We start from the raw sequence: 16,900 nt of genomic DNA on the forward strand, positions 1-16,900 counted from the left end.
AAGTAAAACTAAAATAATTATTTCTAATAAATAATTTCTTTGGAAATTGATTTTACATCCTTCAAGGATACTGTTTACGAATCATTAAGATTTAAGTAGAGCTTTGGGGAATATTTATTTTTCCTTTTTGGAAGTGATAGGCAATGTCAGGGGGATGATAACTGTTCAGTGACCCAGGCCTTTTCCAAATTTAAATGGTGCTGTAGAAACCTCTGCTGGTTTAATTATAGATCATGGTGCATATTCAGTTAATTCAATAAATTAAACATGCAGTTACCATTGCATTTATACTTTAAGAAAACAAGAAATCCTTACAATTTTTAACACAGTAAAGACATAAACTTAAGGTAGATGCCTTATGGATGCACCATGACTCCCAACCTCACAGAAAACAAATGTTTGAATGGTCTTGGGTTCTGTCAGTCCTACTCCCTGAATTATGTACCTGAGGTAACTCAAGTAAACTGCCTTGACTAGGAAGATTTCAGCTTAGGCTGGATTCCAGGTACAGCTCAACCATTTAGAAGCTAGTATCTTACCTGATCTCACTATGCCTCAATTTCCTTAGCTGTAAAATGGGGGATAACGACAGTTCTTACTACATTGGGTTGTGAAGATCAGATAAGATACTGTGTCCAGAGTGTTTAACATGATGTTTGGCACATGTCCAGTAAGCACGAGCAACGAGTAATAAAGTGAGCGGAGGCACAGCTAAGCAAAACTCCTTCCTTCCACCATGCCAACTCCTCTCTGCCCTCCTGCTTCCTTCACTGTTGAATTATAATACAATCAGGGACATGTTGACACTTTGTACTAAACTTTTGCACACAACCTCCCTGCCCACTTTTGGCCTTGTTTCCACTGATATTGACAACAAAGCTGCTTTATTTCATATGTTGGGCCCCAGCATTGTCAGCACCCATGCCCGATGGCTAGGCAGAGAGGCAGTGCTGATCCACACCTGTGTTTTGGGGGTGACTGTCCCAGCATAAACAGGAACACATCATTCCCAGGGTGCAAAAATACCCAGCCTGCAGCCTCTCCACGTGGAAGTATTTCTAATACACTCACAAAATAATGAGCATTATAGAACTGTGAATATGACTATCAGCAGAAATAGAAAACCAGAGTATATTTGCCAGAGTGGTTTGACAACTGTTAAGTACTTCTCAAGTATAAAATGGTATTGCCCTTTTGTTATAAGAGTTCATTAAATATTTGCAACCTGAAAGAACTGTCAATGTGCCTGAGTAATATAACTATCGCTTTCCATTTTTAAGCTAACCTAATAAAATTTTAATAAACTCCAAAACCACTTTTATCTCCATAAATTTTGGATTTCATAATGTATGCTTATTCCTAAGGGGGGTATTATTCTTTCCTTCAAAATAGTAACAGTTAATACAAATCTTTTTGTTTCCTTTCATGAATATTATATAACCTTCATAAATATGTGTTCCTCAATTTAAGTATCTATAAAGACAGACAACATATTAATTCTTTGCTTAAAAAATACTGATAATAAATATAAACTAATGATCAGTTATTGTTCATTTTGTTATCAATTCTGGAATGGGCCATATAGAATGGTTGAGCTAGGTAGAATATCAAACCAATAAATTATAATTTTCCCAAACTGAAGACTTCTAAATCTAAGAATTTTGTCCTGAAAACGTCAAGTTCACACCCAAGCAAGAGCCACAGTTGAAATACAGAAATTAATAGGATTAACCCCACCTTATTACAGATGGTAGGTCATTCTTATTACCTGCACCAGCTCATCAATTTAAACTAGAAACAAGCCACACAGTTTAGTGTATGTAATGAATAGCACAATAATAAGCTAAAGGAGAGTGTTCCCAAGAAGTTAAATGACCTTTCAAAGACCAGGCTGTGGGGAGTTACTACAGTTCAATAAACCTGATGAATGACTGCCAATCCTCATATACAACAAAATGAAATGTGCCTATAGAAAAAAATAATATAAGGGCTCATATAGGTATACTACTAAAATATATGTGTAGATAGTTTAAGTGGTAGATTTTCTGGTTCATGAATTATTTGTTCACAGATCATTACATCTAGAAGTTTGGAAGTAGATTTGTGTGTTTGGTGGGGGTGGGGGCCAAAGGAAATTTGAACCTACTGTGAATGAAAGGCAGTCTGGAAGAAAGAGAAAGTAGCCATGAAATAAAGAGCATAACTCATCTCAACCTGCTCCTCAATTACAAAGCTATAGCTACAGCTATCCCAGGACATATTATAATCTGCACAATGAGAGATTAGACTGTATAATCTGAAGTTCTTTGTTAGTTTCAGATCTTCTGTACGTAAACCAAGCTGTAAGTGTAATCATCTTTGATTTGTCTTCTCATTTCCTGTCTTCCTACTGATGAGGACCAAGTATTCCCTAACTCTGGAGGCAGCCTGATTTATAAGAAATGAGACTTCTAGAAATAACTAAAAGTACATATTCCCTGGAGGTAGGTAGGTGTGTGTGTGTGTGTGTGTGGTGGAAAGGGGCACTGACGATCAAATCCAGGGCCTCTGGCTCTACCGGAGGCTGTATTCCCAGCCCTTTTTTAATTTATTCTGGAAAAAAGTCCTGCTAAATTGCTGAAGATGGACTCAAATTTGGCATCCTCCTGCCTCAGCCTCCAGGGTAGCTGGGATTACAGGCATGCACCACCACATACTGCTTCCCTGGCATTTTTTGTTTTTGTTTTTGACCCCAGTGCTAGACAGTGAAGCCAGGCCCTTGTGCATGCTAGGCAAGGGCACCCTTACTGAGCTACCTACATCCCTAGACCCCAGACTTCAATGGCACCTTAGTCATGGCTCACCGTTCCTCTGGCACCACATCAGACTTTGCTCCCTCCGAGAAGCCCTTCACCCTCACCTGTGACAGTTCACTCCGTGCTCTGAGTTCCTGTGGCATTTATTGACAAGACTTTGCTATTTCTTGTAGCTGCCTTGTATTTGACTCTTGTGTTGTGATGTCCTGCCCCATTAGCTATAATGGAAATTCAGTATAGTCAGAGATTGTATTTTATACCAATTTTCCATTTCCAAGTGATTGTCCTGGAACTCCCTTGCTCCTTTATCTTTATATCACACGTCACCAGCAAAAATCCTTAAACCTGAAGGACTCCTGAAGTCAAATTCTGCTGGCCTGCCACTCCTCAAGGTCACTTGCTTTCTCTAAAAATCAGCTACCATGCACTGCAAGTCGACTCTCAGTTCTGCCCAGAAGACCAACCCCAGTTCTTTCACATTTTGTTATCACTCTTTTAAGTTCCTGTGTTGTCTTTAAGCCTCTGAACCCTTTAACCTTGGCTCAAGAAAGCGTTGAGATTGGCATTAGTCTTCAGGCTTACTTGACAAACATGATCACAGTCCCTTTGGATGACACTCACTGTGGGAAGGAGAGTGCCTTGGAGACTTGCTTTCTGTGAACCCAGCAATGTGTTAAAAACTGCTGTATCAAGGAACTCATGTTTTGTTTGTTTATTTGTTTGCTCGTCTTTACTTTGGGGAACTGAGACTCCTTAGAGTACCTTCCATTCTACTGGAAGTCTAGATCTTTAAAGTGGCTTATATTGCCAGCAACAAGGGAGGTGTGTACTTTGAAAACCATGATACAAAAATGATTAATCAAGAAGAAAGGTCAAGTTTTTCACAGTCCTATGTGAGAAGCTGCCCCTGTCACTCACTGGAATTTAAACAGAACTGGATTCTACCCTGCGTCCTCTGGAACCACAGCTTTGCTTTTGTTCCAAACTCCTGTCCAGTCCGTCTTCCTCTCATGTAGTCCCAGGCCGGCTGTCTTCCTTGTTCCCTCTGAGAAGTTTCCTCTCTTGGTAACTTATGCCCTACCCCAATATATTTTTTTTAACCTTAGTTCCCTTAAGAATGGTAAAGACCTCCTGAATGTCATTATTATTATTTGAGCTCTCCAAAGTTTAAATCACGTCTATTAATCAACGAATATTTACCTCAAAATTAAAAATCCATCTCAGAGAACAGAGAGGAGTTGTCTTGGAAATATGATCAAAGGAGCCCTGGGCCAAGGGTCTAGAGGGAACGGAGGAGAGTAGAATGGGGACAAGTAGGGACAGGTGGCCTTGAAGGCTACCCCCCACCCCCAGTATCCCCCTTGGTCACTACCAGTGGCCACTAAGGTCCAGCATCAGACAGAGAGATAAGAAGCAGCAGCTAGAGCTGGATGGGAGCCGGGAGGTAGTGGATAAAGTCTGACGAGGGAGTGAGGAAGAAAGTTTGGAGTAGGAGTAGGGAGGAGGGAGAGCAGGCAACCAGGTTTTCTTCGCCAGTATGCATTTAAGCCAAGCCTTTCCCACCAGGATGGTAATAACTGGTGCTATTTATTTTCTATTTTTCTAGATCAATGAACTGAGCCATGTTCAAATCCCTGTCATGTTGATGCCAGATGACTTCAAAGCCTATTCAAAGATAAAGGTGGACAATCACCTTTTTAACAAGTAAGTACAAGTGCAACCTCTCATAGGCCTGCTGGGGCTGCTGTAAGAGTATGATTTTTGTGAATTTCTGTAATCACATAATTTTTTCAATGGGTAGGAGTAAAGTTTTGCTGATGAAGTTAATCCTGTGATAAACATAACCATCTGTCATTTTCAGAGAAGCAACAGCAGGCCCTCTGGGATAATATCCTTTTGCCATATGGCATATTGTTCTCTATGAATATCTTATACGTTAAAAGTGATACTTTCATTACAATTTAAAATTTTGAAGCTGTAAATTGCTTGAATTTTTGAGCAATGATGAACCTCTGCTCTCTTGCACAACACTTTGAAAATGATAATTTTATGAACAGCAATGACTGCATCATAGAACAATAACGAATTAAGGTATATTCCTATAACACATAATTGGGTACCATATTGGATATTAAGAATATTCTTCTTCATGGAATGTTATTTTAGGCATCATCAGGGAGCACCTATTCGATCTTAGGTAATCCATTGAGAGTGAGAAATGCAGTGATATATAAGATATTGCCCTGCCCACCAGGGATCACCATCAGACCAGTAGTTGAACACTGACACATGAACAAATCACTGTAAAGTAGTGTGCAAAGTACAGTAATAAGGGTGTATCACCAGGCATGGTGGTGCATACCTGTATTCCCAGTCATTTGGGAGGCTGAGGCAGGAAGATCAAGAGATCAAAGCCAGTCAGCAGTTTAGAGAGGCCTTAAACAACTCAGCAAGATCCTGTCTCTAAATAAAATATAAAAAAGGGCTGGGATGTGGCTCAGTGGTTAAGTGCCTCTGGATTCAATCCACAGAACCAAAAAAAAAAAGGCGGCGGGGGGGGGGGGTAATGTGTGTATGTAATTTATGTATTTGGATCCATGGGAACACAAAGGGGGAAGCAATTCTACATGAAGGAGTAGAAATTTCTCTAAGAAATCCCTCCCACATGTGGATCAATTATGAAATTTCTTTTTCATTTTCTTTTCCTTTCTATTTTCTGTGGTGCTAGGGGATGAAACCTAGGGCCTTACACATACTAGACAAGCACTCCATACTGAACCACATCCCAGACCTTCATGAAATTTCTTAATGGGGTTATTGTTCTCGTATGAAACTGACGTGTTCATACTTCCCGTAATGTTGTGTAAAGGTTAGCTTTTCTAGGAATTTTCTCCGTGGAAATGTAGAATGTGGTATCTATATACAACAGGTTATTTGGGGCCTTAGTAACAGAACAACATGGGGACCACTGTGGGGGTTGCTGGGCTGCCCCTTTCTCGCACTCCTGCTTCTTGTTCTTCACTGTTTCCCTCTACCTGGCCTCTCCACCTCCACCTCTTCTATGGGGAATGGCTATTACGCGTGGCCAGGGTTAAGGGGTCACACAGTCTAAATATATTTGAGACAGAAGGTGGTATCTGTCCCCTTCTGCCTCCTAGATATTTTTTAATTTTTTATTTTAGTTGTTGATGGACCTTTATTTTATTTATTTGTATGCAGTGCTGAGGATCAAACCCAGTGCCTCACACATATTAGGCAAGTGCTCTACCACTGAGTCACAATCCAGCCCTGTCTCCTAGATCTTACTGGGTTGTACCTGGTTCTGTGAAATCATCCAGGACAGTGAACTCCAGACACTTCCTTGGTACACAAAGAGCTAAATGGGAGCAGATTCAATGTAGCTAACTCTTCTGACTGAGCTTTATTCCACAATGTGATCATTTCAGAGAAAACATGCCAAGCCACTTCAAGTTCAAGGAATACTGCCCGATGGTTTTCCGTAACTTGCGAGAGAGGTTTGGAATCGATGACCAGGATTTCCAGGTGAGTTGCTTTTGTAACAGTTGCCTTGGCTGGAAAGTGGGTTCCATCATACCTTTTGCTCTGTAAAACTGGATTTGTATATTTTTATCATTATAAGTGTGTATATAGTACCAGTCTGCATTTTGTATAAGCAGTTTTCAATGTTCTTTCTGAAGTAAAGAGTTCTCAAAGTTAGGGCCCCGTATGCAATTTCTTATAAGAAATGACTCTTCTTTGGAAAGAGACCAAGCTGTGAGCATTTGGTGAACACTCTCATTTCCAGGTGGAAGTTTCTACCAGAGGAGCTGCCTCCTGATTTCTGCGGTCAGGTGTGTCCACAGCTGTGCCAGTGTGTGTGTGTGTGTGTGTGTGCGCGCTGAATTCACAGGAATCTCAAAAATTGTTTTCTTGCTGATTTGCTGCTTGTTGAATTGGCAAACTCTGACGCTTGACACAGTGTTTTCATCAAAGGCCACACTTTGCGCACTACAATGCTAGATTGTAGAGTGGCCATGGCACTGTTGTCACCACCAGGAACCCACCAGTTCTTGGCACAGTGCTGTGGAACATCTTCCTCTTGCTCTCAGCTCCTCCCACATGTAAATAGGCACTGTTGCTTCACTCCCTGTCTTTGCCTGGTCTTGATTTTAACTTTGAAATACAGCTTAACTTTTTAAATATTTCTTGTTGCATGATCATTTTCCTAAGAAAGGACCTGACGTTGGTTGAAGTTTAATATAGTCAACCAGATCCATAAGGATTTCCTTACGAATAGAATTCTAAGTACTGACTTATTTTAAATCTTTTCAGTTACAATAAACACTTTCAAGTGGGGCACAGTGGCACACGCTTGTAATCCCAGCAGCTCGGGAGGCTGAGACAGGAGGATCTCAAGTTCAAAGCCAGCTTCAGCAAAAGTGAGGCGCTAAGCAACTCAATGTGACCCTCTCTCTAAATTTAAAAAAACAAAATAGGGCTTGGGATGTGGCCCAGTGGTTGAGTGCCCCTGTGTTCAATCCCCAGTATACCCCCCCAACAACAACAACAACAACAAAACCACTTTCTATTACTTGCCCTAATTTAAAAAATCTTAATTTATATTGATACTCTCAGTGGCTTTATTTTTATTAAAAAATAGGGTCCTTTAGGCAAGTCACACTTAGTACTCTTTCCTAAAGATCTGTTCTCCCACTTCCCACCCAGGCTCTTGTTGAAAGCCTTCAAGAATTTTTCCCATGCTTACTCAAAATGAGATGTTGCCATACTTTGAGAAAACTGTGCTGGCCAGGTTGCCCGTGACATCCCCAGACATCCCCTTATTGTGGATCGGGGTTGTGGTCTCCACAGAAGCCCAGGCTCTGGGCTGAGGGCAAGTGAGGGGAGCAGGCAGGATGTGGGTGCTCTGCTCTTAAAACTGCACTGAAGCCAACACTCACGGGGGCTTTGTCAGTAAGACTTAGATGGCACTTACGCACTTGACATTTATTGCTGGAAAAACAAGTAATTTTTAAAGAATAATTGTTGGAATAGTAAAAGGGTTTCATATGACATAAGAAGGGATAATTCCATATGATTTAAGAACTGTTACTATATTTAAATGGGCCATATGAAAATGAACTAGTCACTTTAAAAGGAATTAATGGCAGATTACATTGACATCTTTAGGAAATCTCCTCTGCCTGACTCCCAACATGAGCGTGTCCCTCCTCTGTTAAATGCTGCATTGGCGTTTAACAGAATCTGAGTTTTAAGAGCCCAAGCCCTTCAAAGAGGCCTAAACTGATTACACTGCTTTCTGAATTCTGCCCTGAAGCAGATAAAAAGTTAGTTTTGAAACTCTGAAAATGATCAATTTGGTTGCTGAAATACTAAGATGCTACTATTTCCCCCTGAAAACAAAACAGTATAAGTTGGTATTTAAGTAAGTGCAAATTGCTGAGTACAAACTTTGAAGGGAAATGAGGCAAGTGGAGGATGATTCACAAGTAACTAATTGGCAAGTCTGTTAAACTCTTAGCTTGAGAGATCAGTACTGAGGAGAGTGGGTGTGAGTGTGATTGACCATCCCAGCACCCCTCCCTGCCTCAGCTCTGCTCACTGCTTTTGGCATTTAAATTGTGGCTTTTTCTTTGGCAACTGTGTTTCTATGAGAGAGAGAGAAAGAGAGAGAGAGTGGGGGGCTGGGGGGGGAGGAAGGAAGAGTGGGTGTTCAGAGTAGCTTTAGTAAACCTCCCATACACTTTTCTTCTCTCCCCCATCCTGCCTCCCTTTCTCAGTGTCTGTACTTCCCAAGACAGCAGTCCCTGAGTTTCAACTGTAGACAAGATTGTAAATGTGGAGATTAACCCAGTTTGTTGGCTACTGGTTTGGAAAAAGAAAAGAAGGCAGGTCTGATGACATTGGCCGTGAAATCACACCTTATAGGCCCTGTGCACTGCAGGGGCAAAGGCTGAAGGAAGGCGTGGACCAAAGGGGCCTATCACATCAGTTGCCTGAGGGTCCATTCATCAGGGCCAGTTCAAGCAGCAGATGTGGGTTGGCACATGAGCACTGAATAGAAGCAGTTTCCTTTTCCCCTTCTAGAGCTGAGCAGAGCCTCCCACTGGCCACTGGTATTGCTCTGAGTTCTGGACGTTGCTCTGAGTTCTGGACGCACAACCCTGTGTTCATTTTCTGAAGCAATTGCATTTTGGACAAGCAACTTAAAATCAATGTAGCATTAAAGAGCTTCATCATCTGATTCAATTTGTATTCAGACTTTTCCATTAAATCAAAAGGATAAATGGGCTGGACTTGTTTGTGTGAATGCCTTTTTGTTGCACTTGAAAAATGTCAGTATTGATTAATGGAAGTCGCTCTGATAAAAGTAGACCATAGTAATCTGCCTACCTAATTGACCTCTATCTGTCATCTTAAACTTCTTGAAAGGAACTGAAAAAACTTTTCTGCTAGCTCAGTAAACATTTGTGTCTTTCCTGTTTTTATTTCTTGATTATCTTTTAAAACAAAAACTTCTTTTCCTTGCTATTGAAGACAAATTCAAACAATAATTCTAGAATATTCATCATTAATAACAGTCCATCTAACATAGATGTGTAAACCTCTGCATGTGTGTACCTAGTGCTTCCAAATTCAGAACTTTCTCCAAAACAATTAGTACTTTTTAAAAGTAACATGATTGGTTTGTAATATGCTCAGAGTTGAATTTTGTTCGTCTCCACATGGCCCTTTTTTCAAAATGAATGCTGCCCTGGCTGCCTCCACTGTTACCATTGCTGCAGTTTTATTTCTGCCATGCACTGCCACCTTAAGACCTGGTCCCTTCCGTCATAATTTCACGCGCAATTATCAGCTCAGTGGGTGTTTATTTGTACCTGGTGCATGCCAGGCTCTGTGCTAGACGTTCCAGGGAATACAGAAGAGTGAAACAGTCACTTTGATGAATTCTATATTAGCTTGCTAAAGAGATTTGCAGAAAACCAGGCATTAAAATTTTTAATGTTCTTCAAGAAAATCTATGCCACTCTTTTTAGCCATGCAGGGTTTCAGAGCCTCTTGTAACATTTCCTCTTGGGAAATCAGATGGAGGCTTCAGTTCATTTCTGAGATGCAGAGAGGGTTTGCCCACCATAAACCAAAAAGTTCTGCAGGTCGGAGCCAGCTATTAAACCTAAATACACCACATAATTGAAACTGAGCCCTCTTGTTCATTGTGTTGGATAATATCAGGTTTACTTTTCCCCTACTGCGCCTCCTGAATTAGAATCCCTCATTATTCGCATTTGTTGCCTTTTCTTTGTTTTTATAACCAAGAATTCTAATTTTAAAATGATTAATTTTAAAAGTTAACAGTTTAAACTTTTGAGGTCCTTGTTTCAAGTTTCAAATTCTAAAGCATTAAGCTCTTCAGTGAATACTAACCTTTGGAGGGGGGAAATCTGCTGCTATATCTGGAATATTAAGTCTTATCAAATAAAAAATGTTCTTCAACTGTAGATTTTTCAAATTGACTTTAAACTGCCTGAAGACAGGGACTGTGGCTGTTATTTCCTGGCTGCCTTCCCAGTAGTTTGCACAGAGAAAGACCCTCAAGAGAGATTTATGGAAGAAAGGGAGAAGAGGCCAAGGGGCCATAATAGGGGTAACAGAGCTCATACATGTGAAACAGTTGGATGTTGGTGGAATTGAAGACAAAGCTGGGGGAAAGCCAGACTCACATGGGAACAGGGCTGAAGACCTCAACCCTGTTTTGCAGCCAGCTAACAGCCCTGTGGATTTTCCGCAGGGGAGGAGCCATGACATGAGGTCTGTACTTTCTAGAGATGATTGATTGGTTATGTGTAGAGATACAGATGTTAGGAGACTGTGGCGTATTGCACTGAGTAGGAGGAGGCACACCTGACAGGGCCAGGGCACTTGTCACCGACACCCTAAAGCAGAGAATGGCTTCCCAAGAACTAAGACATGTAAACTGCCAGGTTGGGGAGGAGACTGATGGCTCTCAGGGGCCTAGGACAGGAGCCATTGAGTTGGGGGCCTCTCGAAGGAGCATTAATGCAGATCACAGAGGGAAGGAAGATTGAGGGTGGGATAGAGAGGAGGAGGAAGTTGAGTTTTTGACCCCTTGGCTCTGGAAATGACTGTGAGATTTCCCCCTGAGGCTGGTGGTCAGGACAGGGTGAGGAGCAGAAGCCCTGCTATGGGAAGGATGGGCACTGACATGGTCATCGAAGTCCCCAGTGGTCCTGCCTCTTTAAAATCATACCAGCATGCTCACTACCCTGTATGTGCTTGCTCCTTGAACTGTCTATGCTCTTTTATTCCTTTGTCACTGGGTTTGCTCATTGTTCACATTTGTCCTCTTGGATTAGCTACTCTGTGCCTCCCAGTGAGCCCTGGAAGGCAGCTCTGCCCTGAGCAAAGATGCTTCTGGACTAAACCCCACAGGATTACCCTCACTGCCTGTCAACATCATTAGACTTTTCTGGTGCTTTTTCTCCTCCTCTTTGCAAGCTGAACAAATTACTAGCCCCACCACAGATTGCCCCCACCTATGAGCATACACTTCCTATCTGCCTGTATTTCCTGCCCTGAACCTCTTGGGATTGCACCTCATGCTGTGGACCCAAGACCTGACAGTCAGCCATCCTTCTCACTAGGTGCTCCTATCAAGTTAAATGCATGCTTGTTTTTCATGAGCCTTGGGGACCTGTCTCTGGTGTTTTAATCTCCATAGTTAAGTAGCAGTCTGAAATTTTAAAAGGTGATCTCATGGCACTCCATGAAGTTCCTGCAACTCTGCTGCTTTCTCTGTTGAGCATTACCTTTCATTTTTATGTTTTTTTTCTTTTCTGATAAGTTGTTTCATTATTGATAAGCACTAGATTGCTCTGTATCTTGCTCCCCTCTATAATGAAAGCCATTCTACACCTGAGATCACACTCAGGCTTTCTTTGAAATTCCCCCAAGAGCTTAACACAGGGCTTTGAACACAGTGTGCATTGAATAAATCCTTGATGACGACGTTCAAGTTAGCATGTTGGTCTTTAACTCTCTGACGAGGTCAGAAGACCATCTGTGCTCATTCAGAGATGTCAAATGTAAAACCAGAAAGCAGGCTTCTCTGGGCAGTCACTCCCATCTCCCGGGCTGTGTGATTTGAAGCATGTAATCATAATCCTGAGTTGTCAGCAGGACACAGTGATTGGTTTCCAGGTTTCAAGTCCATGAAACAGGTAACATGGTTGGGGAGAAGAACATTTCCTAGGAGTTAGAGGCCCAGTAGAGTCTCAGGTCTTCAGTGACCGTAAACCATTGACCTAGCCCTCAGGGGTCTAGGTTTCCTCATCTGCAAAATGAGGGAGAAAAACACAATGCCGAGTCCCTCCCAGCTAAGCTGTCAGATCGCTGAATCTATTATTAAGTCAAGTGAGTACATGACTGTCACTTAGGTTCTTGTATACAATGTTGACATATGCTCTTGCTACAATGTGGCTTTACACACTTGAGCATGACAGAATTGATTTTAAGTGGCCTTTCTTTTGAATAACAGTAAGAACTTTTCACATGTGATTTTTAGTCAAATGTACAAACTATCAAAATGGGGGGAAAATCTATACATACAAGACTATGATTAGTTCAAGAAAATTAAATGTGCAGAATGCTTGGTACTAAAAAAAGTACAGGAGAACGTAACAGTTACTATGTTACAGTTTTATGAGGGGTATAAAAGATTGGCCATAGGAATGAGCTAATTAAATTGACCTTTATATTTCCTCCACCCTTCTGGAGACTCACTAATCCTGGACCTCCCACTGCGGAAATAAACATTTTCCACGCAGACAGTTAGAGGAGAGGGAGTGGACAGCACCATTTATCCTTTTCTTAGGGACAATAAATTTCCAATTATAAATGTAAGAAGGCCATCAAAGAGGAAGCTTCATATCTCATTATCTTCCTTTATTTCCTGTTGAGGGCCAGCATGGCACCAGAGCTTCAAACACAGCTGTTGAGGTTTGAAGTAGGATGTCATAAGGCCAGATGTTTACATGCCAAGTTGCAGGATAGTCAGGCCAAGATGGATTGAGCAGTCATATTCTCACCTGCCCTGTACCTAGTAATTCTGCCCTAGAACTTGAACTTATGTCCAACCATTCGCTTTGTCCTCATCTCCCCCACCTGCTCCCCAGCAAGCCTTGGAGAGTCCTTCAAAGTGGCATTTATTGTCTACTACGGTCACATCTAGGGGCTGAAGTAAGAGCACCCACAGGGTCACCTTGCTTACCCAGAGTCAGTGGGGGACTGTAGCTGCACAGTAGGTCACCTAGTCGGGGATGAATGTTTAGGGGCCTTGTAAGAAGAATGTCTGGGCCAATCACATACACCTGTATACTGATGACTACTTTGGTATGAAATATCCAGACAGGGGATTGAACCCAGGGCCTCACATATGCAGAAAGTAAATTAACTAGCGGCTTCTAGGTTGGGAGAATGGGAGAGAGAATGGGAGTAACTACAAATGAACATGGGGTTTCTTTGGGGAGAGATTAAGTGTTCTAAAAATGATTGTGGCAGTATTTATATAAGTTTGTGAATGTATTGAGAATGATTGAATCATGTACTGTAAATAGGTGAATGGTATATTATGTGAACTCTATCTTAGTAAAGCTATTAATGAAGAAGAGTGCTTGAGTTTGAAATTAGTTTATATTCAGTAAGAGACTCCCCCCATACTGATTCTGGATACCTTTTTTTAAATATATCTTTATTTTTTATTTATGTGGTGCTGAGGATCGAACCCAGTGTCTCATGCATGCAAGGCAAGTGCTCTACCACTGAGCTATAGCTCCAGCCCTGGATACCTTTTGATTAAGGCAGATTATGATTGCACCATTTCCACTCTGAGCAAGTGAATTTAAGGAATGGACTGAGTGGTCATATTATATAGTTTGTAATATGAAACTATCAAATGTATAGAAGGAAAGGAGTCACTGATGAATAGAGCTTTTTTTTGCAGTTTGTTTATTTACACTTATCATCAGCATTTTGGTCCCATAAACAAATAGTAAATCATTATCCATTTCTAAATGTCTGGGAAATGACAGAGGTAACTAATGCTGAATAATTAGAAGAGCAAATAGGAAACTTAGAAACCATTCACTCGAGCTGTCTTACTTTGAAGATAATCAGATGAGAATAAGGGGTGTAGGGGAGGGGGTTGGTGAGGGGCCTGGAGCCCCTGACTTTAACTTGCTGCTGTGGGACTGTGATCTTTGTCCCTCACCTTCTGCTCACACCCTCCCCCGGCCCCACCTCACTGTATCCACTCTTTCCCTGTGGTTTGAAAGGGTGCTGGGCAGTGAGGCCAAGGATAGAAGGAAGATCGGATAAGCTGGTAATTTTCAGCTTGAAACTTCTTTGTAGAATGTTTTAAATTCCCTTTTTAAAACATAGGTTATTATTATTGAGAGCCTTAGAAAATAACTTACTACTATCACTTTTTTTTCATAAGTACATTATTTTCTTTTTTCCTGCTATCACTTTTGAACTGATAGGTCCAGAATCCCAGATTTTGAGTTCAAGTAATGTCACTCTATTATAGAACATACTTCTCTAAGCTGTGTCCATGACAAGGAATTTAATTTTTAATGAGAGTAGATTTTTCCAGATTCTGGGTAGATTTCTTAGGGTGATTTCATCTGGCAGCTGTCTCATAAAGACAGGCAAATGAGGGTAAAGACTTCTGAATGTGAATATTTTACTTTAAAAATGGGAGATTATCTTGAAGATAACCAAATGGTGCTGTTTATGCCTTGATTGGATCAGATTTGAATCTGAGGCTTGGTCTTTTAAATCCAGAGATTAAGATGAGAAAGAATTTTTTTCATGTTGCCTTCTGCTTGACCTTCTTTCTTCACGTAGATCTCCTCCTAGCTTGTTGATTTCATTTTAACTGCTTTTCCTGGTTCTTTTTTGTTTGTGTTTGTTTCCCAGCTTAGTATTGTGGAAAGTAACCTGCAATTCAGCATTCCTACTGTAAAAAGATTACTTAGGTTCTTGCCATTATTTGCCAGCGTAACCCATGCAATTCTGAGCAAAGAAAGGCAGAGGATGGGATACTGTTCTAAAGATAGAAGCCAGTGGTAGAAGGGGAATGAAAACCTCCACCAATTCTTAGACCATGTGAACTAATTAAAATAGACATGATGAAATGTGCCACATGGTCAGAAATATGAAGAATTCTTAGGGCTGATGTTGTCTCTACAATCGACAAGACTTTTATGAAGTACTGAGCACTAGGCACCCCTCAGCCTGTCTTCACGCTGCATGAATCCTCTGACTCCAAGCCCAGGCTCAGCAGCAGTTTTTCTGTCCTGAAGCCTTGTTCCACAAACACACATCTGTCTCAGCTCTTGCCTCGAGAGAAGACAGCTCCTATTCCTGTCCCCTTCAGTTACAGTCAAGCAATAAACAGCCCTAGAATCATGATAGCTTGGTACACAGGTTCATAAAAATGTAAGTAAAGGACTCTGGATTACATTAGCTGTTGTTAATAATATTTTCTGCACACTTTACTTGGCAAAATTGAAAACATAAGGACAGGTTTGGTTTTTTGCCAGCTGACTCACACCCCGTATTGGTATTAGGTGTTTGTCACCATGGAAAAACTGGCATCAACTCTCCCATCATGCTGCCCAGCAGACTGTGGGACCTGGATCCTCCACGTGTATCATCCCAGTTGATACAGCGAAAAGCTAAAATGATCGAGTCATTCATATTTTATGGGTCTCTGTTTTACTATCTAAGTTAAGTGGTTTGGAATTATTTCTAAGATTGCTTCCAATTCTAATACTCTTTGGTTAGGATATTTAATTACACATGCAAAGACTCTTTGGGGGTGCTGGAAGATCACTCTAGGCTGCTTCCCTCAAGCCTCCCCTTCTTGCTGTCCCACCTTGTCCAAGCATCCTGTACAATTCTGTGACTCATTCTTCCTTGGGACAGAACAGAGCACCCTGAGGAGTTTCATATGCAGTTTCTGCTAGGTAGCAGGCTATTGGAAGGCAGCGCAAGGACCACTTTTAACACACAGACCTCCTTCCTCCCTTTGCTCACTTGCTCCTCCTTGCCGAAGTTGTCCTGAATGCATCTGGACCCAAGGAAGTATTATTTTCATGCAGCTCTAAGAACTAGTGTTGTCTTTTCTGTAACCTTGGCCTGAATGGCCTAAGGTGATGGTATCCTGTCTTCTCACTGAATTCTCCCAGGGAAACGTGTACTGAATCACCTTCAAGGTCCATGCCCTCCAGGAGAGCAATGAGCTGTCTTAGAGTAAATATATTTTTAGAGTTATTAAAGATCTGATGTGAGTTCCAATTTAGCCTGCTCTCTCCCTAGGCTTATTATTGTCTATGAGGATCAATGAGGCTAAAGGACATAAGCAAGTGCTGATGAATGGCAGATAGAATGAATGGCGGAGAATGTTCTTTGTTCCTGACCATTATTACTTACTGCACTACCTTTAAAACATAACTTACCTTATTCCAAAGGCTACAAAAATTTGATGGTTATGGTGTTTCATAATAGCAAAAGTTTGGTCTTATCTTTGCCAATTGCCTGTTTTGTTACCTCAGAGGAAGCCTTAGGCAGGTATCTCAGACATTGTACTTGATTCCACTGTAAGCCAGATTTTTATCATCAAGTATCAAGTAGAAAACTGCACCTGGCTTCTCCTGTCTCATAGTAATGTTGTGAATAAATATGAAATAATGATGATTTTTCCAGGCTTTAGAGTCATTCCAAGGATTAGGCATTTTATGTAAAATTGCATTATCTCATCTGATATTCTACTTGTCTATTAGATGATGTTTTTACTAAATTTGATATATTTTTATGTTAATAGTGATATGAAAGGTACATTCTAAATTTTGACAAAATTTCACTGATTACTTGAAAACCAGGAGCCTTAAATTTTTTTTCCCCCATTCTGAAAGTACATATTGTGGGTTGAGACTTCTGAAGGGATTACTAAAAAGAACAAAAGTTGACACAGAATCAGGTACAGCTTATACCCAAAGGGCTTA

General features: G+C 41.1%; 1 protein-coding gene across 1 annotated transcript in view; it reads left to right on the plus strand.

The window, feature by feature from the left end:
• The window catches only part of LOC144251531 (phosphatidylinositol 5-phosphate 4-kinase type-2 alpha-like), a gene marked incomplete at its 3' end in the record, with an annotated part of 128,637 nt that overhangs the window by 88,241 nt on the left and 23,496 nt on the right, over window positions 1–16,900 (plus strand). The window contains exons 2-3 of the mRNA XM_077794395.1: window positions 4,402–4,499; window positions 6,242–6,338. Of these exons, the coding sequence (XP_077650521.1) occupies window positions 4,402–4,499; window positions 6,242–6,338 (195 nt within the window). The remainder of the gene's footprint in view (window positions 1–4,401; window positions 4,500–6,241; window positions 6,339–16,900) is intronic.

The sequence above is a fragment of the Urocitellus parryii genome, assembly GCF_045843805.1.
Source record: "Urocitellus parryii isolate mUroPar1 chromosome 9 unlocalized genomic scaffold, mUroPar1.hap1 SUPER_9_unloc_3, whole genome shotgun sequence".
Taxonomy (NCBI): Eukaryota; Metazoa; Chordata; class Mammalia; order Rodentia; family Sciuridae; genus Urocitellus; species Urocitellus parryii.